Below are 27,122 nucleotides of genomic sequence, written 5' to 3' on the forward strand. Positions count from 1 at the left end.
TTCCAAATGTTTGAACCATTGAAGGAAGCGCTCAGGGGAAGAAGATTCGCAGCTGATGCAGAAGTCATTGATGCGATGCAAATTTTTTTATAAGTGCAACCAAAGTTTTTCCCAACGGAATCAAAAATTTTGTAAAACTTGGGACAAATTGCGTTGAAGTGCACGGAGATTACGTAGAAAATATGTTCAGGTTTCTATCATTAGAATAAATACTCCTTTTGTCAAAATTCCCATCACTTTTTGACTTCCCCACGCATAATTCCCATACATATTTAGCAATTGCGAAGCGTTGCCGCATTTGCAGGCAAATAAGTATAAGTAAAATAGAACAAAATGATTCGGGAAGATGAAACAGGAAGACTAAAGCTAACTAGTGATTGTGGCTGCTCTTTAAGGGGTCAAATGAATTAATAATAACTGCAATATGTACATTAGAAATTTTCACGTGAATCACAAAGTGCTGGATGAAATCGGTTGTAGCAGGTGTACTGTATTGACGAGACTGATAAAACATAACGAGTACAAGAGACAAATGTCAACCCGCTGAAATTCTGATGTCAATCCAAAACAAATTTCTTGCATCATGAAGGCTGGTTGAGCCATGACTTCCACTGCAGTCAGCTGCAGCAGTCACGTGTTGCAGGGTGTGCGCCTGGCGGCCTGGTCCCTGCTGGTGATGGCTTGCGGGTGGCGGGCAGAGGCGGCGTGCCAGGGTCTGGCGGCTCGAGAAGGTGACGTCACTGTGCACTGCGACGGCGTCGCGCCGGACTGGGCCAACCTGACCACGGGCACCAGCGGCGTCGAGATGCGCGGCCTGCAGCTGCCGCAGCTGGGCCCGGACTTCCTGGCCGGACACGTCCTGCCGCAGCTGACGCACCTGTACCTGCCCCACAACCAGGTACGTCCTCTTCGAAACTGACCCTGTATACTGAAGTGACAAAACTCGTGGAACACCTCCCAATACCTTGTCAGACCTCCTCTTGCCTGGCGAAGTGCAGCAGCACGACATGGCATGGACTTAACAAATCACTGAAAGTCCCTTGTAGAAATATTGAGCCATTCTGCTTCTACATCTGTCCATAACTGCGGAAGTGTTGCACGTGCAGGATTTTCTGCACGAACTGACCTCTCGATTATGTTCCATAAATGTTTGATGGGATTCAGGTCGAGCAATTCTAGGTGCTTCAGTCTGGAACCGCGCTGCTGCTACGATCGCAGGTTCGAATCCAGCCAGGGGCATGGATGTGTGTGATGTTCTTAGGTTAGTTAGGTTTAAGTAGTTTAAGTAGTTCTAAGTTTAGGGGACTGGTGACCTCAGCTGTTAAGTCCCATAGTGGTTAGAGCCATTTGAACCATTTTGGGATTCATGTCGGACGCTCTGCGTGGCCAGATCATTCACTCGAATTGTACATAATATCCTTCAGACCAATCGCGAACAACTGTGATCTGTTGACATGGTTCAGTGTCATCCATAAAAATTTCGTAGTTGTTTGGGAACATGAAGTCCTTGAAAGGCTGGAAATGGTATCAAAGCAGCTGAACATAACCATTTCCTGTCAGTGATAGGTTCACTTGGACGAGAGGACCCATCCATTCCACGTAAACATAGTCCGTCATCATGGAGCCACCATCAGCCTGCACAGCGCAGTGTTAACTTGGGTCTGTGACATCGTGGGAACTGATCCACGCTCTAACCCTACCATCAACTCTTACCAACTGAAATCGGGACTCATCTAAGCAGGCCACGGTTTTCCGGTCGTCTAGGGTCCTACCGATATGGTCACGAGCCCAGGAGAGGGGCTACAGACGATGTCGTGCTGTTAGCAAAGGCACTCGCGTTGGTCTACTGCTGCCACAGTCCATTAACGTCTAATTTTACCGCAGTGTTCTAACAGATACGTTCGTCGTATCTCCCACATTGATTTATGCAGCTATTTCACGCAGTGTTGCTTGTCTGTTAGCACTGGCAACCCTACGCAAAGGCCGCTGCTCTCGGTCGTAGTGAATGCCATCGATTTGGCCACTGTGTTGTCCGTGCTGAGAGGTAATGCCAGAAATCTGGTATTCTCGGCACACTCTTGACTCTGTGGTTCTTGGAATATTTAATTCCCCAGCGATTCCCTCACTGAAATGTCCCATGCGTCTAGCTCCAACTACAATTCCGCATTCAGAGCCTGTTAATTCCTTTTGTGCGGCCACAATCACATAGGAAAACTTTTCACATAAATCACCTGAGTACAAATGACAGATGCGCGGGTGTACTGCCCTTTTATACCTTGTGTGTACGATACTACCGCCATCTGTACATGTTCATATCGCTGACCCACGACTTTTGTCACCTCTGTATAAATGTAATTCGCAAGGACACATTTCAATACATATGTTCTCTGCAGGTCAAAAACGTAGCTTGTCCGCCCACTGGGGAAAATCACCACTTAGAAAAAAAAAATATAGATTACACAAAATTGTAGGAACCTCTTCAAGAAGTTAAGCATTTTATGTGCACCAACAAGTTCCAGTCACATTAATGCGACCACCGCCTATGTTCGACGTCAACGTGCACTGACAGCAGGTGGCAGCACTAGCAGTGAAGGGCATACACTACTGGCCATTAAAATTGCTACACCAAGAAGAAATGCAGACGATAAACGGGTATTCATTGGACAAATATATTATACTAGAACTAACATCAGATTACATTTGCACACAATTTGGGTGCATAGATCCAGAGAAATCAGTAGCCAGAACAACCACCTCTGGCCATAATAACGGCCTTGATACGCCTGAGCATTGAGTCAAACAGAGCTTGGATGGCGTGTACAGGTACAGCTGCCCATGCAGCTTCAACAGGATGCCACAGTTCATGGCCGGCCGCGGTGGTCTAGCGGTGTTGGCGCTGCAGTCCGGAACCGCGGGACTGCTACGGCCGCAGGTTCGAGTCCTGCCTCGGGAATGGGTGTGTGTGATGTCCTTAGGTTGGTTAGGTTTGAGTAGTTCTAGGTTCTAGGGGACTTATGACCTAAGATGTTGAGTCCCATAGTGCTCAGAGCCATTTGAGCCACAGTTCATGAAGAGTAGTGACTGGCGTATTGTGACGAGCCAGTTGCTCGGCCGCCATTGACCAAACGTTTTCAATTGGTGAGAGATCTGGAGAATGTGCTGGCCAGGGCAGCAGTCGAACATTTTCTGTATCCAGAAAGGCCCGTACAGGACCTAAAACACGAGTTCGTGCACTATCCTGTTGAAATGTAGGGTTTCGCAGGGATCGAATGAAGGGTAGAGCCACGGGTCGTAACACATCTGAAATGTAACGTCCACTGTTCAAAGTGCCGTCAATGCGAACAAGAGGTGACCGAGACGTGTAACCAATCGCACCCCATACCATCACGCCGGGTGATACGCCAGTATGGCGATGACGAATACACGCTTCCAATGTGCGTTCACCGCGATGTCGCCAAACACGGATGGGACCATCATGATGCTGTAAAAAGAACCTGGATTCATCCGAAAAAATGACATTTTGCCATTCGTGCACCCAGGTTCGTCGTTGAATACACCATCGCAGGCGCTCCTGTCTGTGATGCAGCGTCAAGAGTAACCGGAGCCATGGTCTCCGAGCTGATAGTCCATGCTGCTGCAAACGTCGTCGAACTGTTCGTGCAGATGGTTGTTGTCTTGCAAACGTCCCCATCTGTTGACTCAGGGATCGAGACGTGGCTGCACGATCCGTTACAGCCATGCCGATAAGATTGTCATCTCGACTGCTAGTGATACGGGGCCGTTGGGACCCAGCACGGCGTTCCGTATTACCCTCCTGAACCCACCGATTCCATATTCTGCTAACCGTCATTAGGTCTCGACCAACGCGAGCAGCAATGTCGCGATACGATAAACCGCAATCGCGATAGGCTACAATCGGACCTTTATCAAAGTCGGAAACGTGATGGTACGCGTTTCTCCTGCTTACACGAGGCATCACAACAATGTTTCACCGGGCAACGCCGGTCAACTGCTGTTTGTGTATGAGAAATCGGTTGGAAACTTTCCTCATGTCAGCACGTTGTAGGTGTCGCCACCGGCGCCAACCTTGTGTGAATGCTCTGAAAAGCTAATCATTTGCAAATCACAGCAACTTCTTCCTGTCGGATAAATTTAGCGTCTGTAGCACGTCATCTTCGTGGTGTAGCATTTTTAATGGCCAGTAGCGTATAAACCGCATCGGCGGTTCGCGGAAAACACTGCAGTCTTTGTCGTAATACGGAAACTGGGTGATAAATCTGACGTCCAAAAGGGCATGATCACTTGCTTTCGGGCCAAGGGTAGAAGCGTTCCCGAAATGGCTAAGTTTGTAAACTGTTCGCGTGCCGCATGGATAAAGTATACTGTACATGTAGCTACTCAAAACCGAAACCGGGGCAGCTGTGGTGCACCACGGGCCATAGATGTCAGGGGTGAATGAAGGCTGCGGAGATCTGCATGGGCGAACGGAAGCAACTATTGAACAAACTGCCTATTGGGTTCTGTCTCGGGTTCTTCGGTGACGTTTATCTAATGATTTTTCTGACGTTTCGCCAGCACAAGTGGCTGGCATTGTCAAACTTCACCCTCCATTGCCGGTGGTGAACTGGAGCCGAGCTCGCGGCCGCAGACTATATGTACCTGCCACGCCAACGTCCGAGGGCTTCTCCGCGGTCATTTCGGGTGCGGTTCTCCTCTTGCTACCTGCGACGGTCGTTCGCTGCAGTACGGGAAGCCAGGATCCGTTTACCTTAAGGCTTTCCTCTTTCTTGTTCAAACTGTTCGCGTGTTTTTGTATTTCTACAGCTGCTCTGAACATGCGCGTGTGATAGTGCTTATCTACCGCCAGAACTTCCGTATCAGCGAATTTTATTACGTGGTCGGTCTCATTCAGTGCGTGCTCTGCCACTGCCGATTTTTCCACCTGCCCCAACCTGCAATGTCGCTTATGCTCTTTGATCCTGGTGTTAATGGATCGTCCAGTCATTCCGACATAAATTTTCCGCATGTGCATGGTATACGGTATATTCCCGACATTGCAAGTGGGTCTCTTTTCTCCTTCGCCGATGTAAGACACTCTTTGATCTTCCTTGTCGGTTTGAAAATCGTCTTTACGCCATGTTTGTGCAATATACGGCCGATTCTGTCCGTCACTCTGGGAACGTATGGCAGAAAGGCCGTACCTGACATTTCTTTTTCTGGTTCCTTACTTCGCCGAGTCTTTGGCTCTGATACACTTCTAATATAATTTGTGGTGTACCCATTGCTCCTCAGGACAGTTTCCAGGTGTTGCATTTCTCGTTTGAGGTGTTGCGGCTCACATATTCGTCCTGCTCGCGTTACGAGCGTATTAATCATGCCTCTTTTTTTGGCCTCGGTGGTGGTTTGATAGTTTGTGCAGTTATCGGCAGTGTGTGTCGGTTTTCGATACACGCTGTGTCCCAGGTTTTCTGCGTCCCTTGTGACCACCACATCTAGAAATGGCAGTTTCTTGTCCTTTTCTACTTCCATGGTAAATGTTATGTTGGCATGGAGGCTGTTCAAGTGTCTTAGGAAGTCACCGAGCTGTTCTTCACCATGGCTCCACACCATGAAAGTATCATCGACGTACCTGTACCACACCTTAGGTTTGCAAGTCGCCGAGTCCAGTGCCTGTGCTTCGAATTGTTCCATGAAGAAGTTGGCCACCACTGGACTGAGAGGACTACCCATGGCGACGCCTTCCAGCTGTTCGTAGAAATCGCCATTCCACGTGAAATAGCTCGTGGTGAGACATGCATGGAAGAGCTTTCTGATGTCTTGCGGGAAAATGGAACTGATGTGCTCCAGAGCGTCACTGAGTGGCACTTTCGTAAATAACGAAACAACATCAAAGCTGACCAGGATGTCGTTTGGTGCAAGTTTCAGTTTCTTCGGCTTCTCAATGAAATGTCCTGAGTCCTTAATGTATGTGTCCGTCTTCCCCACGTGTGGCTGGAGCAGAGAGGCCAAGTGTTTTGCCAGTTATATGTCGGTGAGCCAGGAGCGCTAACGATCGGTCTCAGTGGAACGTTGTTCTTATGGATCTTGGGTAATCCATACAGCCGAGGTGGTAGGGCTTCTGTGTTGCGCAGGTTTCTCTGTATGTCCGCCGGCAGAGAAGACGCCTTGATTAATCGATTCGTATTCCGAGTGATACGCTGCGTCGGATCTGCGTTTAGTTTTCGGTACGTCGTCGGATCTAATAGGTCTCGGATCTTTTGCTCATAATCTTCGGTCTTCATTACGACGGTCGCGTTCCCCTTATCGGCAGGCAGTACCAGTATACTCTTGTCGGCGTTGGGATTCTTAATGGCTTGTACCTCTTCTTTCTTCAGGTTGCAAGCTGGTGGTTTTGCTCCGCGCAGTATCCTGGCTGTTTCAGTGCGTATTTCCTCTGCCCTTTCACAAGGAAGGGTCCGAATGGCTGCTTCGGTGTTGGCAATGATGTCCTCCATAGGTATAGTTCTCGGGATGATAGCGAAATTCCCTTGAACAACCTCCATGCCAACATAACATTTACCATGGAAGTAGAAAGGGACAAGAAACTGCCATTTCCAGATGTGCTGGTCACAAGGGACGCCGAAAACCTGGGACACAGCGTGTATCGAAAACCGACACACACGGACCGATACCTGCACAAACTGTCAAACCAACACCCGAGCCAGAAAAGAGGCATGATTAATACGCTCGTAACGAGAACAGGACGAATATGTGAGCCGCAACACCTCAAACGAGAAATGCAACACCTGGAAACTGTCCTGAGGAGCAATGGGTACTCCACAAATTATATTAGAAGTGTAACAGAGCCAAACACTCGGCGAAGTGAGGAACCAGAAAAAGAAATGTCGGGTACGGCCTTTCTGCCATACATTCCCAGAGTGACGGACAGAATCGGCCGTATATTGCACAAACATGGCGTAAAGACGATTTTCAAACCGACAAGGAAGATCAAAGAGTGTCTTACATCGGCGAAAGAGAAAAGAGACCCACTTGCAATGTCGGGAATATACCGTATACCATGCACATGCGGAAAAGTTTATGTCGGAATGACTGGACGATCCATTAACACCAGGATCAAAGAGCATAAGCGACATTGCAGGTTGGGGCAGGTGGAAAAATCGGCAGTGGCAGAGCACGCACTGAATGAGACCGACCACGTAATAAAATTCGCTGATACGGAAGTTCTGGCTGTAGAGAAGCACTATCACACGCGCATGTTCAGAGAAGCTGTAGAAATACAAAAACACGCGAACAGTTTGAACAAGAAAGAGGAAAGCCTTAAGGTAAACGGATCCTGGCTTCCCGTACTGCAGCAAACGACCGTCGCAGGTAGCAAGAGGAGAACCGCACCGGAAATGACCGCGGAGAAGCCCTCGGACGTTGGCGCGCCAGGTACATATAGTCTGCGGCCGCGAGCTCGGCTCCAGTTCACCACCGGCAATGGAGGGTGAAGCTTTGACAATGCCTGCCACTCGTGCTGGCGAAACGTCAGAAAAATCATTAGATAAACGTCGGCCGAAGAACCCGAGACAGAAGCCAATAGGCAGTTTGTCAACAAGTGGCCACGAAAGCCTTAACAATTTTGAACTATTGAACAACTGACCGCCCAGATGAACCAACAGTGTCACCTCCCCTTCCGTTCAGTGAACGTTGCTGCGACTGTACTCCGCAGCAGGTGCCTGGTTCATGCACCAATGCTGACTCCTGTCCGTCGGCGACGGAGGATGTAATTTACACGCCAGTACGTCTACTGAGTGGCGACAGGTGGCCTTTCGAGATGAATCATCTTCTATGCTCCATCAGGCAGATGGAAATGGACTTGTACGGCGTGAAACATCTGAAAGCAAATACCCTGCAACAGTCTTCGGAAGGGTCCAGGCAAGAAGGCATTCCCTAGTTGATCTCGACATTCTGGAAGGCAGAACGGATCAACACAAGTATGCATCTATCCTTCGGGACCATGTCCACCCCAGCATGCTGTTTGTTTTACCTCAATACAGTGTCATGTACCAGTAGGACGATACAATGTGTCATACAACTCGCATTGTGGGTGTGTGGTTCGAAGAACACCGGGATGAGTTTACCGTACTCCCCTGGTCATTAAACCTTACTCCAGTCAGACTCTGTGGGACCACTCGATCGGTCTGTTCGCACCGTGGATCCTCAGCCGAGAAACCTAGTGTAGCTAGTCACGGAACTGGAGTCGGCATAGCTCCACATTCCAATCGATACCTTTCACAACCTCATTGACTCTCTTCCTGAACGTCTCGCGCTGCGAAACATCGTTATTTAGACATTTATAACAGGTGGTCACATTAATGTGACTGGACATTGTATATTCGTAAGAGTTCAAAATGGTTCAAATGGCTCAGAGCACTATGCGACTTAATTTCTGAGGTCATCAGTCGCCTAGAACTTAGAACTAATTAAACCTAACTAACCTAAGGACATCACACACATCCATGCCCGAGGCAGGATTCGAACCTGCGACCGTAGCGGTCGCTCGGTTCCACACTGTATCGCCTAGAACCGCACGGCCACTCCGGCCGGCTTCGTAAGAGTCATCGGGTGCATTTCCTCTTGTGTTTCAGCAGCTATTTGCAATTTGTTTTGCAGTGAGTTGCTGGAATCATCCCAAACAAATACTGCTCATCATGTCTTTCATGTAACGCCTAGTGCTGACGGAAAGCGTCGGTTTGTTTAACGTTGCGAACAAAACGATTTTTAAAGCGTGATTTTACGTTCCCTTTCGATAGACATTTCCCAGATTTATCTAATGCGACAGCCAAACACGAAGAAAAACCAGTACTCCTATAGCGACTGCACCGCCCTGGCCGCGCTGACTGCTACCACCATGCAACAGCGCTGCTCAGTTGCTGCTGGAGTACTGGCTATTAGGAGGGACACTCTGTAGATATTCACGTATCAAAAAAAGTTTTGCTTCACCCCGGTTCCCAGAACTACTGAAGATAGACGTTGACTGTTGATATTGTATCACAGACACAGTCCCTTTGACTGTTCAGAGATGTCACTAAACCCGCCCAAAGATGTAAACAACCAGGCATGAGCAGCGCCTATTAGACGGAAGGAGTCCAACAGCAACCAGTCATTCCACCAGGAAGGAGGTACACGGCTCGTGTTGTCTGTAGTTCAACCATGTCTAGACGGTCAATACCGCGGTTCGATCGCGTCCGCATTGTTACTTTGTGCCGGGAAGGGCTCTCAACAAGGAAAGTGTCCAGGCATCTCGGAGTGAACCAAAGCGATGTTGTTCGTACATGGAGGAGATACAGAGAGACAGGAACTGTGGATGACATGCCTCGCTCAGACCGCCCAAGGGTTACTACTACGGTTGATGACCACTACCTACGGATTGTGTCTCGGAGGAACTCTGACAGCAACGCCACCATGTTGAATAATGCTTTTCGTGCAGCCACAGGACGTCGTGTTACGACTAAAACTGTGCGCAATCGGCTACATGATGCGCAACTTCATTCCCGACGTCCATGGCGAGGTCCATCTTTGCAACCACGACACCATGCGGCGCGGTACAGATGGGCCCAACAACATGCCGAATGGGCCGCCCAGTTTTGCCATCACGTTCTCTTCACCGATGAGTGTCGCACATGCCTTCAACCAGACAATCGTCGGAGACGTGTTTAGAGGCAACCCGGTCAGGCTGAACGCCTTAGATACACTGTCCAGCGATTGCAGCAAGGTGGAGGTTTCCTGCTGTTTTGGGATGGCATTATGTGGTCATGGAAGGCGCCGTAACGGCTGTACGATACGTGAATGCCATCCTCCGGCCGTCAGTGCAACCATATCGGCAGCATATTGGCGAGGCCTTCGACTTCATGGACGACAATTTGCGCCCCCATCGTGTACGTCTTGTGAATGACTTCCTTCAGGACAACGACATCCCTTTACTAGAGTGGCCAGCATGTTCTCCAGACATGAACCCTATCGAACATGCCTGGGATAGATAGAAAAATGCTGTTTATGGACGACGTGACCCACAAACCACTCTGAGAGATCTATGTCGAATCGCCTTTGAAGAGTGGGAAAATTTGAACCAAGAGTGCCTTGATGAACTCTTGGATAGTATGCCACGATGAATACAGGTAAGCATCAATGCAACAGGATGTACTACTGGGTATTAGAGGTACCGGTGTGTACAGCAATATGGGCGACCACTTCTGAAGGTCTCGCTGTTTAGAGGTACAATATGCAGCATGTGGTATTCATGAGCAATAAAAAGTGCGTAAATTATGTTTACCTTGATCTCTATTCCAATTTTCTGTACAGGTTCAGGAACTCTCGGAACCGAGGTGATGCAAAAGTTTTTTTATGTGTGTATATTGCCTGACAAATAGAGTGAAGCATCCTGAAGACATAGCCGGATGTCAGTGTAGCTTCGTATGTACACAATATTCGAGGGTAAATGATTAGACTTGAAATTCTCTGTGAGAGGTCCAACGGCTATTAGAGTGCATTAGTGCTGTTAGTGTTTTGTATTGTAACCAGACCTTGTATAGACGGCGCGTGAACAGCGTCAGACGTTGTGTGATCATTGTGAAGCACACGGGGATGCCGCTTACAAGTGCGAGACAGCATTACCAGCTCCTGACAGTGTTTGAAAGGGTCCTCACTGTGGGACTCCATTTGGTCAGCTGGGGCACTATGGGACTTAACTTCTGAGGTCATCTGTCCCCTAGAACTTAGAACTACTTAAACCTAACTAACCTAAGGACATCACACACATCCATGCCCAAGGCAGGATTCGAAACTGCGACCGTAGCGGTCGCACGGTTCCAGACTGTAGCGCGTAGAACCGCTCGGCCACCTCGGCCGGCTACGTATTGTCATTTTGTCATTTGGCGATAGTGAATGAGTGCTAGAAAATGGAGTGCTAAGTAGAGAAATGGGAACATTTCCAAGATATTCTTCTGTTAGACTTCAGTAGATGAGCAACAGCAGCGGAGTTAGGAAGAAACATTTGCCCTGTGAATGGGGATAATGCCACTGAACAGAGCACGGCAAGAAAATGGTTTTCTCGTTTGAAGTCACTCTCCACGTTCACCAGAATCTTCATAGCTTGATGAAGACCGTTTAAACGCAATAACCCATACCGATCCACGTCAGTGTACTCGAGAACTTACAAATATGATGAACTGTGATCATTCCACCGTCGTGTGGAATTTGCATGCAATGGGTAAATTTCAAAATCGAATGTATTGGTTCCACATCCTCTAAGCCAAAATCACAAAAATCAGCGGCTTGCTATATGTGCATCTCTTCTTACTCGTCATCAGTTGACCCGTGAACAAAACCGACCATTCCTATCCAGTAGCATTACTGGTGACGAGAAATGGTGTTTTTATGCTAACATAAGGAAAAGAAAGGAATGGTTGAACCTACACAAAGCAGCAACTCCCCTTACAAAGACATGCGCGCATCCACAAAAAATCATCTTCTGCATTTGGTGGAACAGCGACATTGCGGTGTACTACAAATTACTTCCACAACGCGTAACCATCACTGCTGACATTCATTGTCAATAACTGAGACGTTTGCAGACTCAGTTCAAGAACAACGACCAGGAAGACTGCGTGAAGTGATGGCACTCCACAATAACGCCCAGCCGCAATCTACCACACTGACAAAGAACACTATACAGGAGTTGGGTTGCGAAGTCATTCCGCGCCCACCTTACTCAACTGACCTTGCGCGGCTGGTCCCGGCGGAGGTTCGAATCCTCCCTCGGGCATGGGTGTGTGTGTTTGTCCTTAGGATAATTTAGGTTAAGTAGAGTGTAAGCTTAGGGACTGATGACCTTAGCAGTTAAGTCCCATAAGATTTCACACACATTTTTTTTATAAATAAATCCACAGCAAAAGGAATGCCAAACTATAAAACAAAAACGCTATGAACTTATGCAACATCCTAATATTTTCTATTCCTAAAGAAGTTTATCAATAAATTCCTATATAATTCCTTTTATTTTGCAATTGTGTTCCACTAGGCATGGTTGCCCGCCCTCCCGCCCCTTGTTTTGAAGATAAAGTAACAATTGTTTCTTAGGTTCTTCCGCCTTTCATTTGTAAAATTATTTGTAATTATGCTACTCAACTTTTTCTGCCACTGTTTGTGATTCTGTTGCTTTGTCGCCTCTCGTCGCATACGTTCCTTCGCGCATGCGCTCGTTTTCCGTATCGGCGCCGGCCCCGGTTTAGCTCACAAGGCCTCAGACAAGGCCAACCGATTCGACTCAAATGTGGCAGGTCGCTTGTGAACAACCTAAAACGAAGAACTCTAAGATATTTTGGCTCAACACCCTCCCGTTTTTGTGAAAATCAACCCTAAAGCTATGATGAGCAATCGACTCGAAATTTGCGGGATCGATAGATAACTGTAAATAGAGCATTTTTCATCATCAGGTATGGAGTCCGCAAACGCATACTTTCCAGAAATCCAGGAAAGAAACTTTTACAACTGCCGCTTATGTACCCACGTGGTAAACGCTTTTCGCCGTGCGCGGTAATAACACCGGAACGGTAGCTCAACGAGTTCGGTCAGAGAGCTAGCTGGTCTCTGTAATAAAAAGAACTGACTGAGGGGTCAGCAAGGAACTTCAACGGATGTCATGTGACGTCCGCTACGACCAATTACAACGAGCGATGACGAACAAAAAAAAAATGACGCCAACGGCCAAGTTAACTGGCTGGGAAGTGGATAATCCGGGATGGAATCTCGAGGAAACTGTACGGTTTTCATTTTTTTGAATTGCAATTTTTCGTATCAGAATTCGTAGGATAGGAAGGTACGCAACTCAACGCGGAATGATAATAGTAATAAGGTAGGCAAACTAATTTCGCAAACGACGTGAATTAGTTAAGAATTAAACTTTTAAGCCTTGTCACATGGAAACAACTCCGAGTAAGAGTGCTGCGAATTCCTCACGAGGGACCACAGATAGCCAACCGCACGACGCTTATTTACATCCAGGCACGGGACAGAGTGCACGCGGGAAGAGTTATGTTGTCCCGGTTGCCTGTTCGTCACATCATAGCTGTGAACCCCGATGAGTGAGGGTGTCCAGCACGAAACTTATAGAAGTCAATCGGAAAGAGTTGTTTTCCGTCATTAGGCTGCCGCGAACCTCGAGAATACATGTAATGATTTTTCATCGTTAATCCACCGAATTAAATATTCTTTGTGAAAAAACACAGTGATCTTCCGTAAGTAAGATATGACTTGTACTGTATACAGTTTGTAGTAATTAGCTTTTTTGTTTATCCCGTACTAACTAGTTATTGTTTGTTGTGTCATATCTTTCAGTTGCATAATCTGAATAATGGAGGATGTACACCCTTTGAACAGCGCTGAAGTATATAGTTGGGAGCCTGTCACAGACGATGGCAAGCGGGAAGTTACCGACACTGTGTTTTGATTTGTGAAAGTGTTGCAAGACGGACGTATTATCAGTCCATCACCTGAAGCAGGCAGTTCTGTTTCTCGGTGTTCCAGATTGGCAGTTGCGGCTATTGTCGAGCGATTTTTGGAGCCGACGAACGAAATGACTTTTGTTGGTACTGAAGAACTACACCATGAAGGCGAAATAGAAGGTGATTCAGTGGAATATGTCACGACTAGTGAATCGCAAAATGGTCATAACACTTTGGCAATGTTCACGTCGCAGGCAATCTGTACTTCATCTGTTCCCGATGAGTATTACGAACCGGTTACTAAACGATTGAACTACGGCACTATACCTCTTGAAGTAAAGTCGGTAACGCTAGCCAGGAATCATCCAAATTGGAACCTAGAAACACTGCAAAAGAGTGGAGCAACAACAGACCTGAAAAGGAAGAAGAACCTAAAATTGTGGGAAAACGATATTGTTAAAGGAGGGACAACATGCGATACATACCAGGCGATAAATAAGTGGACGTACGACCGATTTGTCGAATCTCGTTGTCGTAACGAGAATGTAACAACGAGAATGCTCCAGGAGTGGGCTGGAGGTGCAGCGCTTCTATATACGACCAACAAGTATTTTACGTTTGCTGCATTATTTTCTTGGGCATCACCTATTACAGGTTTTAATCGTGATTATGCGATCAACACCGATCAAACAGCATGCGAATATCGTGTGGGCATTCGACGCATGTTATAGCATAAAGGAGAAAAAATGAATCTTTGTCGCAGCTGGTAGTAAAAAAAACAACTAACACATTCGTACACGGAGCAATATGCCACCACAGCCTCTGTGTTTACAGGAAACGAATGTTACATTTGATCTTCGGTTTATAGAAGAGGTCAATCGCTTAGCCGACTCGAAAAACGTTTACATTACTTGCTCCAAATCCGGAAAATTGTCAAATGCGATTTACGGAGCATTTCCTGAGAATGTTTTAAAACCAAACGTTGCTGAAAACAAATTTTGCCTAATATTGGATTCCTGGGGTGGACAAAGTAATACTCTAATGTCTATCGATGACGAGAGTCAAACGACGAGTATGACAAAAGTAATACCGCCAAACTGCACACCTGTGTTGCAGCCGTGTGATGTTTATTTCTATCGCCAGGTTAAAAACTTTATTTCGAGGCTTCAGAATTGCAGTGTGCTTCTGGAAACCCAGCGGGAATTTCACAACCGCACGGATGAAATAGCTATTCACAGCATAATTCTTAACCAACTTACAGCGCCGATTTTTGCGGCAAAGATATCTTATGCGTGGTACGCATCAAAATTAATTCCCGAAAAAGGCATATTTTAAAATGTAAACCAAGTTTGTTTTCCGCCAACTTTTCGCAAGGAACAGTGTACCTGTCGAAAGATTGCCTTCATTAGATGTTCTTGGTGGGGCGAGTGCGCTTATTTCGAATGTTTGTGTGACAAGTACCATCCACCTAGCTGTTCGAAGAAAAGTGAGGACATGTGACAGTGACTGGAAGAGCCATTGTAAAATGACCAGGAGTTACATTTCAGTTATTTACTATACCAAGAGGTTTGAGAAATTTATTTGCCTACCTTCTTACCATTCCTTATTGATTTACTTACCTTATTAACCCTCCTACCCCTATCAATTGAGATATGGAAAAATACGAACGAGAAGAATAGCATCCGCTAGGTTTCCTCGAGATTCGAACCCAATATCTCCTCTTCTCAGCCAGTTACATTTTGTTTCTAATCTCATTTTGTTGGTTATAGTTCGTTGCATTTGTTCGGAGCTGACGTCCCATGACACCCCTTGAAGTTCATTGTAGATCCATTTACTCAGTTCTTTTTTTATTATAGAGGGGAACTAATCCTCTGACCGAATACGTTGAGCTACCGTGCCGGAGTTACCTTGGCCATTGCGCTATCGGCGTTCGCGAAAAGCGTTTACCATGTGGGCACTTGTAAAAGTTTCTTTCCTCGATTTCTGGAAAAGTATGCATTTGTGGACCCCATACCTGATGATGAAAAATACTCTATTTACAATTATCTATCGATCCCACCAATTTTGAGTCGATTGCTCGTCATAACGTTTAGGGGTGATTTTCTGAAAAACGGGAGGGTGTTGAGCTAAAATATCGTAGAGTCCTTCGTTTTAGGCTGTACACAAGCGACCTGCCACATTTGAGCCGAATCGGTTGGCCGTGTCTGAGACCTTCCCCTTGTCATTTCCAGTCTTGGCGGTCACTGCCTGCGTTGTGTTATCACGACGATGTTACGTCTTTGGTATGTTTATATAATATCTTAATTTTCCCTTTCTCCGGTGCTTCTTTTATCCAGATGACGATCTATTTTGTAAGCAGCATGTTACCTGGACTTCACCTACGTCACCTGTCGTACAATGATACGTGTACAAGCTCTGCTTTGATTTACTTTATCTTACCAGGTGAACTTAGGTTTCATAACCTACACATATCATCTGTTTTATACTTTTATATCCGTTTGGCTTAGCACTTTATCCTTATCCTAGATATCCTGTATCTGAGTGATGTTCCTTGCGTTCTGCCTTTCCCCAGTCCTTCTCTTATCAAGAGGGTCTATTTCGTAAGCAGAATTTTATCTGAACTTGACTTTCGTTACCTGTCACAGGACCATACAATCTCTGTTTTATGAGATTTATTTTACCTTACCAGGTGAACGTAGGTTTCATCACCTACACGTATCATTTGCTTTATTCTTTTACATTCATTTGGGTTACCACATTATCCTCAGTTAAGATTTCCTGAATCGGGATGATGTTCCGTGCATTCTGCCGCATTTTAACCTGGACTACCGACCTCTTGAAGGTTGAATTTTTTATCACAGCTGGCAGATAGTGTTGATTATCTCTTGACCTAAGCTATGAAATAAATGTGAATACATAATATCCCTATATAATTCCGTTTATAGTTCAACTACATATTAAACGAAACAGATCTTTATACATTTTGCTATTGTTTCTATGCAGATATATCCCTTAGAACGTGGCTCTAACGCCACGAAATTAGTTGGATCATAAATAAACATTTATCACTCAGCTGAGATGGTCTTCTTCACCATGATACAATTCTACAACTGTGGATACTCTCAATACAAAATTTGCTACATCAGTCGTATTCCAGACAGACGTTTCTGGAATGTGGAAGGAAGCCATGGATGTACATTTCATTTAAGTTCAATACAACATCAAAAAATAATATTATAACGCAGGGTGAATATTAATTATACGTGAAATATGGCGTACTACATTAAGTTTAAGAGTTTCAATGGAGTTCCTCTCCAATGGAGCAGAATCCGCCTCAGTAGCCGATGTCACTAACGCACGTCTGTGTAGTGCCCTCTAGTCGGAGGTAAGCTGGTTCGAATCCTGGTGCAGGATGAGATTTTCACTGCCAGTATTTGACCGGCAAAGAGAGGAGAGGTGATGAAATTGGAAAATTTGTGGTAAGGAATATAGGATCAAACTGCTGAGGTCATCGGTCCCTATGAGGTGATGACATTAAGTTCCTGATCACGTCTCTTTTCGCCAGCGCCCTGGATTCAGTTTCAAATCTCTCCACAGTGCCTCATAAAGTGAGCCCTTGTGACATTGTTGATGTTAAGTTCAGCGGTCCCCTTGCTATTAACGGGAGGAGTAAGCCATGTGGCGACGTTGGAGTCCCTACACTCAACAAATACAGTTGCATGTACAGTTCTCATACTTCAATAAGGAAAGCTGCTTCTGGCCCCAGAAATAGGAAGATACCTTTCCAGTTAAACAGCTGAACTTGCTGTTCAGGGTATCCCAACCTCATGCCATACGACTTTACTTTACTCTCTATAGACATGCGTTAGTCACAACTCTCACATATCCGTAAGGAAAGGGCGCGGAGGAAGAACTTCTCCGACAGGCGGCTCAACCCACCCCACCAACAATGTCATACGACATTTACATTTTTAATGGAGGATAAGATGTTGCCAAAAAGAAACTTTTTAAATTAATTTTCGAAATCCATAAAATTATCCATTAGCATTATGGTCCTTTGCTTCCCTTTCACTGGCTATCTGCTTCTATTTCTTTCAAAATATTTTAGATCCTCCTAATGGTTATGGAAACTTGGTAACCACTTGATTGTGTTGTTATATCTGTTAGAAAAATGAATGAAACTCGAAGGAATGGAGAGTGTGAAACTATTTATACAGAGGAATTATAAGCTAGTTTACCCTTTCCAGCTGTTCTAATACAGATATTCCATGCCAATCACAAAGCATCCCAGGCGGATGCTGGGATGGTTTCTGTAGCTACTGACTGGACTTGGACAACACTTCCGTTATCCACAATCATTATGCACGTAAATTTTAAGTGTTATTATTATTACTATTTATATTTTAGTACAATAATAAGAGTAATTCTTAATTTCTATTATTATTACACTAAAAGGTAATAACGAACATTTTAGTGAAAAGTGGCTAATGGCCGGCCGCAGTGGCCGAGCGGTTCTAGGCGCTACAGTCTGGAACCGTGCGACCGCTACGGTCGCATGTTCGAATCCTGCCTCGGGCATGGATGTGTGTGATGTCCTTAGGTTGGTTAGGTTTAAGTAATTCTAAGTTCTGGGGGACTGATGACCACAGAAGTTAAGTCCCATAGTGCTCAGAGCCATTTTTTGAGTGCTTCAAATGAAAACTTTTGAGTGCTATTCTAGAAATGACAGAGGTCATGTATTAATGTAATTTTCCGAGAGGACCAGCTTGATTTTGCTTAACAGTCTTCCAGAAAAAAAGAAAACAAGTGGGAAATGGACTCGGCAAGGTTCAAATGAGAGTAACAATGAAATTATGTATATTATCGAACAACATGGAAATTATATAACATGTGACAGTCTTAAACCATCTCAGAATTTCAAGTGATCATACGCTTTTTTTTTCCTTTTTAACGAATTCGTAATGGTTTCGGTTGGCCGATGGAAACAGTGGAAGGAATGTAGAGGGTAGTTATAATTAAAATTTCGCTACTTGAGCCAGAGTAAACCAAATATATAAAAATGATGTTCACACTGTGTACTGCAAGGATTTGCTTAGAGTTGCAGACTGTCAACATAGGTCTGGACAAGGTGCACAGGGGTTTACTCATAAAAGTTTTTTGAACCATTTTACCTTGTTTCTATTGGGATGTCAACGTTTATAACAAATGTTAATTTTTCAGTAATAAAACAATCCCAACTGCATAAAGATGTTTATGTATTTACTGGTAACCGGTGTCGACCACTGTTCTATTTATCATCATACCGCTTCCTCCATTTGAGCCTGATGAAGCTACGAGGAGCGGGCGCCACTCAAGGAGACATATAACCACTTTATTCCAAAAGTTTTTTTATCAAAACAAGAGGAATAATAATGCTGCTCTTTGCGAGTATCGATGCAGTAAAAGCATACCGAGAAGTCCTCTTTCCGCATAGGGATTGGAGAATACGATTCGGAAGTTAGAATTAACTGGCGATTTGGGAATTACTGCTGGGAGAGGCGGACGGCTAATGTGCCACAAATTGTAGTGCCCTCTCAATTAGCGGAAGTTTAATTGTAATCACCCTTTATTTTGTGAATAAATATCTCTCACTGTCCGTATTACAGTGTCTCTTTTTTTCCTATACGTTGTTTGAGGAGGAAGCTTCTATGAAGACTTTCCGTCATGAAGCATTCGTATCCGAATTTTAAGAGAATCTGCTTTACGGCGAGACCATGGAGAATTTCCTTTTTGAACACTTATCAGCTCAATCAACTAATGTGTAGAAACAATGGCCTTCAAAAATGCAACTGCTTCATCAGGCCATAATGAAAACTGCAAATGAAATAGCACACCCTGAGGATGGATACAAAGCTAAACAGAAGTGAATGCATCCGTTAGAAGCCAGTTAGGGGGGTTTATCTTAGACTATGATTAGATTAGATTAACTTTTTGTTTCAGAAATTCGTGGTGAGGAGATCCTCATAGTCTATGTTCTCGAGGATTGTAGCTAGCCAAGTGTACTCTGAGTGGAAACATCTGAGCAGAACTTCCAGTTATATTTCTCCAGCCAGAGAGGTTAAATAACTCGTCAGAATTTTCAGCCGCTGTACAGTAAGCAAGGGTCACAGTAGTATGTCTAGTCTATGCCTAAATCAAGATATGTTTCAGTTGATGCAGTCCCCACTGTTTAAACTGTCAAGCATGTTTCTTAGGAAAAGATCTAGTCAAGGGGCTTGCCGTATATATGTCCGAGACAATATGGAATTCGGTAGTGTAACTAAACGTAACAATTTCTGCAATGAAAAAGTTGTTGAACGCTTTATAGTTGGATGACAAAGGCAAAATATGAGAGATAGTCATAAAGTTTCGATTATGGCCGCCAAACAAGGTTCCGTAATCAATTTTTTTGTATTTCCAGGTATATGCCTGCAGTCCTGGAACACATTCAAATTCCCGCGTCACAGTACCGCAGCACACCGCTAGATAAGCCGAAAAAATTGACGCAATCCATTGATAAAATGTAGTATAGTGCGGTAATTCATTTTCTACATTTCAAGGGAAACAACACCGCAACAATCCATGCTGAATTGATGGAAGCATACAGCAACAATACCCCATCATATGATACAGCGGTTAGTTGAGTTAAGTACTTCCAGTGTGGTCAAAGAACTCTAAAGGACGAAGAATGAAGTGGCAGGCAATGTTTCTGTGAAGAAAAGGACATCGCAAGCGTAATGGAGCTCCTGGCGGATGAAGACTGGTTCACCAAAATCGAGGCGACAGTGGAAAGAGTGAAAAATCACTCGTGGACCAGTTTTCAAAATCTCGCACGATATGAACACAAGTAGGGCGCCGCCATTGGGCTCCGCGAAGGCTCACACCCATCCAACATGCCAAACGAGCCGCAGCAGCAGCGGAAATGATGCTGCTCTGTCAGAACAACCCAGATGACTTCTTTAGCCACCTAATCACCAAGATGAGTGCTAGTTGAGTCACTATGACCCTAAAACGATGGCACAAAGTAAGGACATGTGGATATTGTGAGAAGTGAAAATTATTATCTGAAAACAAAGAGATGAGCATATAGATAATTAAATTTTAAATAGTTTCTTTTTCATTAAACTTGATCCAAGATGGCGAACATGGCCGAAAAAACAGTAAGGTGCAAAATATGGTTATTCTTAAATAAGTAAAAAAGCTATAGCTCTGATCGAAAAATGTTAAATGGGGAAGTTGTAGGTCGTAAAAATACTTATCGATTACTATCTATAAGTATCCACTGCTTTGTTACATTTCGATAAATAGAAAATCCATTAAAACCGTGTTTAGTGTAACTCGTTAACATTGCTATTTACTATAAATAAAGAGCGCGGTAAGTCAAAAAGTACTTTTTGAAAAAATTTAAAGAATTTATTTATTTTCCGAGATATATCGATTTTTAAATAAAAAGGCGCTATCGATAACATTTCACTAAAATAACTTTTAAAGAAAAAAATTGCTTTCACTTTTTCACGAATTTAAAAAAAAGAATCTAAGATTTTCTGGAGATGAGATAACATTTTTATGGATCTAGTGGACGCAGTTAACATTTTAGAACGATGCACTTGATGGAGGTTAATACCGAGTAACTATATTTTCAAGAAAATGATTGGATGTGTTTCACTGATTTTTAATATTAGTAATTGAGTAATAAAGTGACGTTTGCAAGTGCGGAGTGCATGAGCTGGAGGGGCGTCGTGATTCGGCGCGTGCTCCAACTCAGTTACTAAAACTAAAAATCAGATTTTTTTTTTAAATGTAGGGAACAATGTCAGTAGTTTCTTTCTTTAAAAATTCTTTTCATAAAATAAAAATTAAAATAGTTAAAAAGACGTACAAAAAAGAGCAAGATTTTCGAAGTTATTATTTGATAATTACAATTAATACAATAGTAAAAATTATTTAATAGCATGGTAGCACAACTCTTTGCGGACAAAATAAGCTTAAAACCGTTGCTGTAGGACCGTTCGCAGAGAATATCTAGCCAGTTAACGAGAGCCTTATTTTTAATTTTATTTAATTTTTTTCAAACAAGTACTTTTTTGACTTGCCGCTGGCTGCTCTTACAGGAAATAGCTAGGATGCAGACGTGAATAATGAGGGTTCTAGAGAATTCGATTTTAGCGGTTTTTTCGATATATTTCGAAACTTGGAAAAGCAGTCGATACTTACGAAGACTACCCAGCAGATCTTTTTACATCCTACAACTTTCTCATCTAAAATTTTTCTAATGGAGCTTTGGATTTTTTATTTATCTAAGAGAAATCATTTTTGCAACTTTGTACTTTATGGCCACGTTCGCCATCTTGGATCAAGTTTCTCGAAAAAGAAATCCTATTAAAATTTAATTTTGTACAAGCCAATATTTTTGTTTTCAGGTATTAATTTTGGCAAATTTAATATTAGACCGTCACAGAATGATAGAACTAATATTATCTAAATCTCCTGATGAGGGTACAGGAATCTGTCAAGAGGAAGTGTTGTGGGAAATGGTCCCGGGGGTGTTCTCGCTCCAGGACAGTGCTCTGGCGCATCCTGCACATTACAGTCTTATACGCTGCTTCTTTGGGATATCAGATTTTCCGCCTATGTTATTGATAGTGACAGTCTCTTGTATTATGTAAGTAATTGCGGAATTAGAGGCCTGTCTGAAAGGTTGATACAATCACACTTCGACGATCGCTTGCAGGTTACAAAAATAACAAACAAAGACAGGGAAACACACAGAATTTCTAGTTCATGTACCAAAAGAAGGCATGGATCGTCTCAAGGGTCAGTCCTGTGACCTTTCTTATTTCTGCTCTTTATTAATAACCTGGCAAAAAATGATGGAACCATCTCATTCTTTGCAAATGACGTAACTTTTTAACTAGGTCACACAATGAAGAAAATTTGCTAGTAACTGCATCACTGGCAATGTAAATTGTGGTTCAGAACTAACTCGATCATCAAAATTCGAAAGAAAACAATGGTAGTTACCTATCACATAACACAAAATCTCCATCCTGCAAAATGTTTCTTTATTATTGAGCGTGAAAATGTTTTAGATGTGAGTGGTACAACACCTTTAGGCTTACATTTTGAGAAGAACCTGAGAGAAGATATACTCTGGGAAGCTAGATGAAAAGCTTTTTTTGTACAATAAGGGGTATCTTAGAAAACAAATGTTTTAAAACATAAGAATGGTTTTCACTCATGTGAAACTAGAAGCTTAGCCTACAAAATAAAAGCGACAAGAATAAATATATCCAAAAGATGAGTATATCGTACTGGTGTTAATGTTACACAGGCACAAGCCTGCTTACTTAATATACATAATGACGTCAAATACATTGAATGTGAACCTGGGAGTGCTCTTCCTTGCTAACTGCTCCTACTATGATTCTGAATTTTTGGAGAAGCAAGAAGAGTAAATCTAATTTATTAAATCTGTTAATTATATTGTCACGTTGTGTTATGTTCCCTTCAATGCGATTCTGTCTGTTTTAATTATTCGGGAGTTGACCATCTAGTTTTAAACTTTCTTTGCTTTTCGCGTTTAAATTGCTTGGGAAACCGTTGCGATTGAACTTAACATATATATGGATGGACATGAGAAATGAAAGGTTGCAATAAATTTTTCATCTGTGATTATTACTTTATGTATGACATATTCTGTTGCAGATTAATAAAAATGAATTTCTTTGAATATTCCCAAAATAATGATTCAAGTTTTACTTTTATTCAAGTACTAAAGCTGTTTGTGCGAGAATGAAAATATTATTGTCCATCGAACTTAGCAAACATTTTCACGGTGCAGTGGATTTTTGTTAACTGAATATACCCCGACTAGCTTTGAAGCATAAGACTATCTTTACTATATGAAAATGTTTTTTTATGTATATATTGCTAAGCTCTACTGAAAAATTATCCACTTTTAAATACACTTTACGATATGTTCAGAGGTTATCACTTTTTGAATGAAAATTTACAATAGCTGCAGCTTGTATCCACCTGTGAATGCACAAGATAAAATCTACTATCTCCTTTTATTCTGCGTCTGGAATGGTGTGAAAAGAAACACTTTATTATTTTCGTTCATCTCTACCTGTACCCTTTCTAGGATGTGGTCGTTATTGCGATCGTATATTTAAATCTGCCGCTGCTGCAGACTGCTCGCTCGCGGCGCAGCTCCACACCGCCAGCGATATCCAATAAAATGCTAAAATTTCTTAAATAAAATGGGTAACGTCCGCTGCGAACTTTGCAGTAATTGTGACAAACAGATTTTACTAGATAAATATATTTTAACAGAAAGAATTAAAATCTTTACACACCTTTTACAATCCCAGCTACAAATGGCGTCGATCATCGACTTATGACAAATGAAGACTACTTAAGAGCCTAATGCAACGTCACGGGTTCCTCTTCCATTCAGTCCGTGCAGAAGACAAGCGATTCTATCACAATATATTGCCTATTTATATCTTAACTAATTCTTCTACAGTCTTCGTCATTCTCATTACATATCGTTTCTTCTGTGGCGGTTTTCACATCCTCCGCCACAGATAGTATTTCACACTCTTTGAATAATCATTTATAATAGCAAAATTCGTAATTATACTTTTCCTCACAAAATTAAGTGTCCTTTTGAAATTCAATTAACAGAAATGCATATAAATTATTTGTTACAGTGAGCACTATACATCGAAATGTCCCTTTAACTTTCACTTTGGATGCGTGCTGCCAGAGAACGTTACATCCCTTAATATTACGCTTATTATTTACTTTGCCTATGTTGAGCGTTTAATTTATCTTATTAACTACTATAATTATAAATTAATTGTATTAAAGGTGAGCTGTCCTGTATCACATGCACAAATAATGTGCTAAAAATTATTTAATGGGCCAAACCAAATACAGTCGACGATCGACAGTTTGAAGCTCAAGGAAGCTAAGGAAAATTTCCAATAATTAAGAGTTAGATTTATCGGAAGACTGGCTAATCATGGAGAAAACAAGAAAAAATCGAAGAACATCAAAAACTAAACTAAAGTGTAATACGGACCTTTCAATAACACTCGTATTTCTTTAGAAAGCGACAACAAGAACAGAGAATGAAGCTTACTTTTTTACAGATTTCATTAATTTTTACCAATGTAACATTTCAGGCTAAGAGCACAGACAAATTTCCGTAAATAGCTAGGTGAAATTCAGTTGTATTTTGCAACGACATCGCTGAACTTTTTTCTGTGATAGCCACGTCCAGCGTTCTTAGCCAAGTGGATTTTCTGTTGTGACCATAGCCGAAAATAAATCATCGCCTACTTCGTTTCTAGAGATGTACTCACGCAAAGTTTCCACAGATGCCTCCTCTTCTTTTGTAGTCACAGATAGAAACGGCTCTGCTTCTCCTTATTCTTCGTCATTGTCTTTGTTCTTGTCATACCGAACAGCTAAAATTTCATCGTCAGTCAGACCAAGACAGGCTTTCACATAATCAACAAAATGTACGAAATCATCAGAGTTGCTCCTTTTCTGCGAGAATCTAGTATTTGTTCTTCTTTGAAGTCATTTGTAACACTAATTTACGTACCCTAGAGCATTATATATCGTTTAGCAAACAAAGGAATGCCGTAAATATCTGAATGACTAAATAATTAAGAAATCCACTGAGCAAACAGAGTTATCGAGTGCTAGATAGGAGCTAACTTCGAATTATAGAGGATTTTGTGACGGTTTGTCACGACAGTCGAGTCCTATAACGTATAACAAAACGCATAGGATTTTTTAAATTTCTCGAGAGGGGCCGGACAACAATATTGATTTGTCGACAAATCCGATTTATCAAGGTACGCATTAGCAAGAGCTGACTGTACATACACTACCTATCTGATCAAAAGTATCCGACCCGGCCGGTGTGCCCGAGCGGTTCTAAGCGCTTCAGTCTGGAACCGCGCTACCGCTACGGTCTCAGGTTCGAATCCTGCCTCGGGCATGGATGTGTGTGATGTCCTCAGGTTAGTTAGGTTTAAGTAGTTCTAAGTTCTAGGGGAGTGATGACCTCAGATGTTAAGTCCCATAGTGCTCAGAGCCATTAGAACCATTTGAAAAGTATCCGAACATCCATACGTAATGTGGAATTAGGTCTAGATGCTAAGAGAGGTGGATGGCTCTAAGCACTATGGGACTTAATGTGTGGTTGGTCCCGGCAGAGGTTCGAGTCCTCCCTCGAGCATGGATGTGTGTGTTTGTCCTTTGGATAATTTAGGTTAAGTAGTGTGTAAGCTTAGGGACTGATGACCTTAGCAGTTAAGTCGCATAAGACTTCACATACATTTCATTTTTTGAACTTAACATCTGAGGTCATCCATCCCCTAGACTAAGGACTACTTAAACCTAACCAACCCAAGGATACCACACACATTTGTGTCCGCGGCAGGATTCGAACCTGCGACCGTAGCAGCAGCGCGGTTCCGGACTGAAGTGCCTAGAACCGCTCGGTCACAACGGATAGCTAAGAGAGGGTGACCCGTTAGTATAAAAAGAGGCGTGGAATATTATGTGGTCAGTAGAGAGGCAGTGACAGCAGAATACGTCGGTCAGGAGAGTTCAGCGACTTTGAACGTGGACTGGTCATTGACTGATGCCTCCGTAAAACATTCATTACAGACATTTCAAGTCTTCTAAGGCCGCCAAAGTCGATTTTTGGCGCTGTTATTGTGAACTGGAAACGCCAAGGAACAACCAGAGCTAAACCAACACTTAGCAGTCCTCATGTACTGACAAATAGGAACCGTCGAGCATTGAGCTGGATGCCTGCAAAAAATCAAATGAAATCAGTGGAAGAAAGGAACTCTAGTTCTAAAGTGAGCGTAAGGAGTTAAAAGGAATGGAGCACACTGAGCGAGCAGTGCTTCAAAAGACGTTTACCTCTGCAATCAACGCTACGCTACCCTTGAAGTGGTGTAACAAGCGATACCACTGGACAGTGGATGATAGGAAACTAGTGATTTGGAGACATGAATCACGGTATGCTCTGTGGCATTCCGATGGAATGGTTTGGGTTTGGCGAATGCCTGGGGTACATTACCTGCCATCATGTGTAGTGCCAACAGTGAAGTACAGAAGGTGGTGTTATGTATGTTTCTTTTTTTTTCGAAGTTAGAGTGTGGACCCTTATTGCGCTTAAGAAAAGGCTAAATGCAGAAGGATATGAACCGATTTTGCAATTCAGAGATGACGATTGTTCATATCAGGATGACAACGCACCCTGTCATAAAGCAGCATCTGTGAAGCAATGGTCTGTTGACAATAACATCCCTGAAATGGAATGGCATGTCCAGAGTGCTGACGTGGAACACCTTAGTCGTTAACTATCGAACATCGACATCGGACCGCAGTGTCCAACATCACTACCTTCTATCGTTTCTGCTCTTGAGGAGAAATGGTTTGCCATTTCTCCATAGACATTCAGACACGTCAGTGAAAGTGTCCCCAGCAGAGTTCAAGTCGTCATAAAGGCTAAGTTTGAATGCACCCAGTATTAACCTCCACTGCTAGGTGCTCACACAGTTTTGAGCTGATGGTGCATAGTAG

General features: G+C 43.3%; 1 protein-coding gene across 1 annotated transcript in view; it reads left to right on the forward strand.

The window, feature by feature from the left end:
- Positions 1-27,122, forward strand: part of LOC124612584 (trophoblast glycoprotein-like) — an 81,262-nt gene that overhangs the window by 25,033 nt on the left and 29,107 nt on the right. Inside the window, exon 2 of the mRNA XM_047140869.1 lies at positions 644-898. Within this exon, the coding sequence (XP_046996825.1) occupies positions 644-898 (255 nt within the window). The remainder of the gene's footprint in view (positions 1-643; positions 899-27,122) is intronic.

Source organism: Schistocerca americana, chromosome 4 (assembly GCF_021461395.2).
Source record: "Schistocerca americana isolate TAMUIC-IGC-003095 chromosome 4, iqSchAmer2.1, whole genome shotgun sequence".
Lineage (NCBI taxonomy): Eukaryota > Metazoa > Arthropoda > Insecta > Orthoptera > Acrididae > Schistocerca > Schistocerca americana.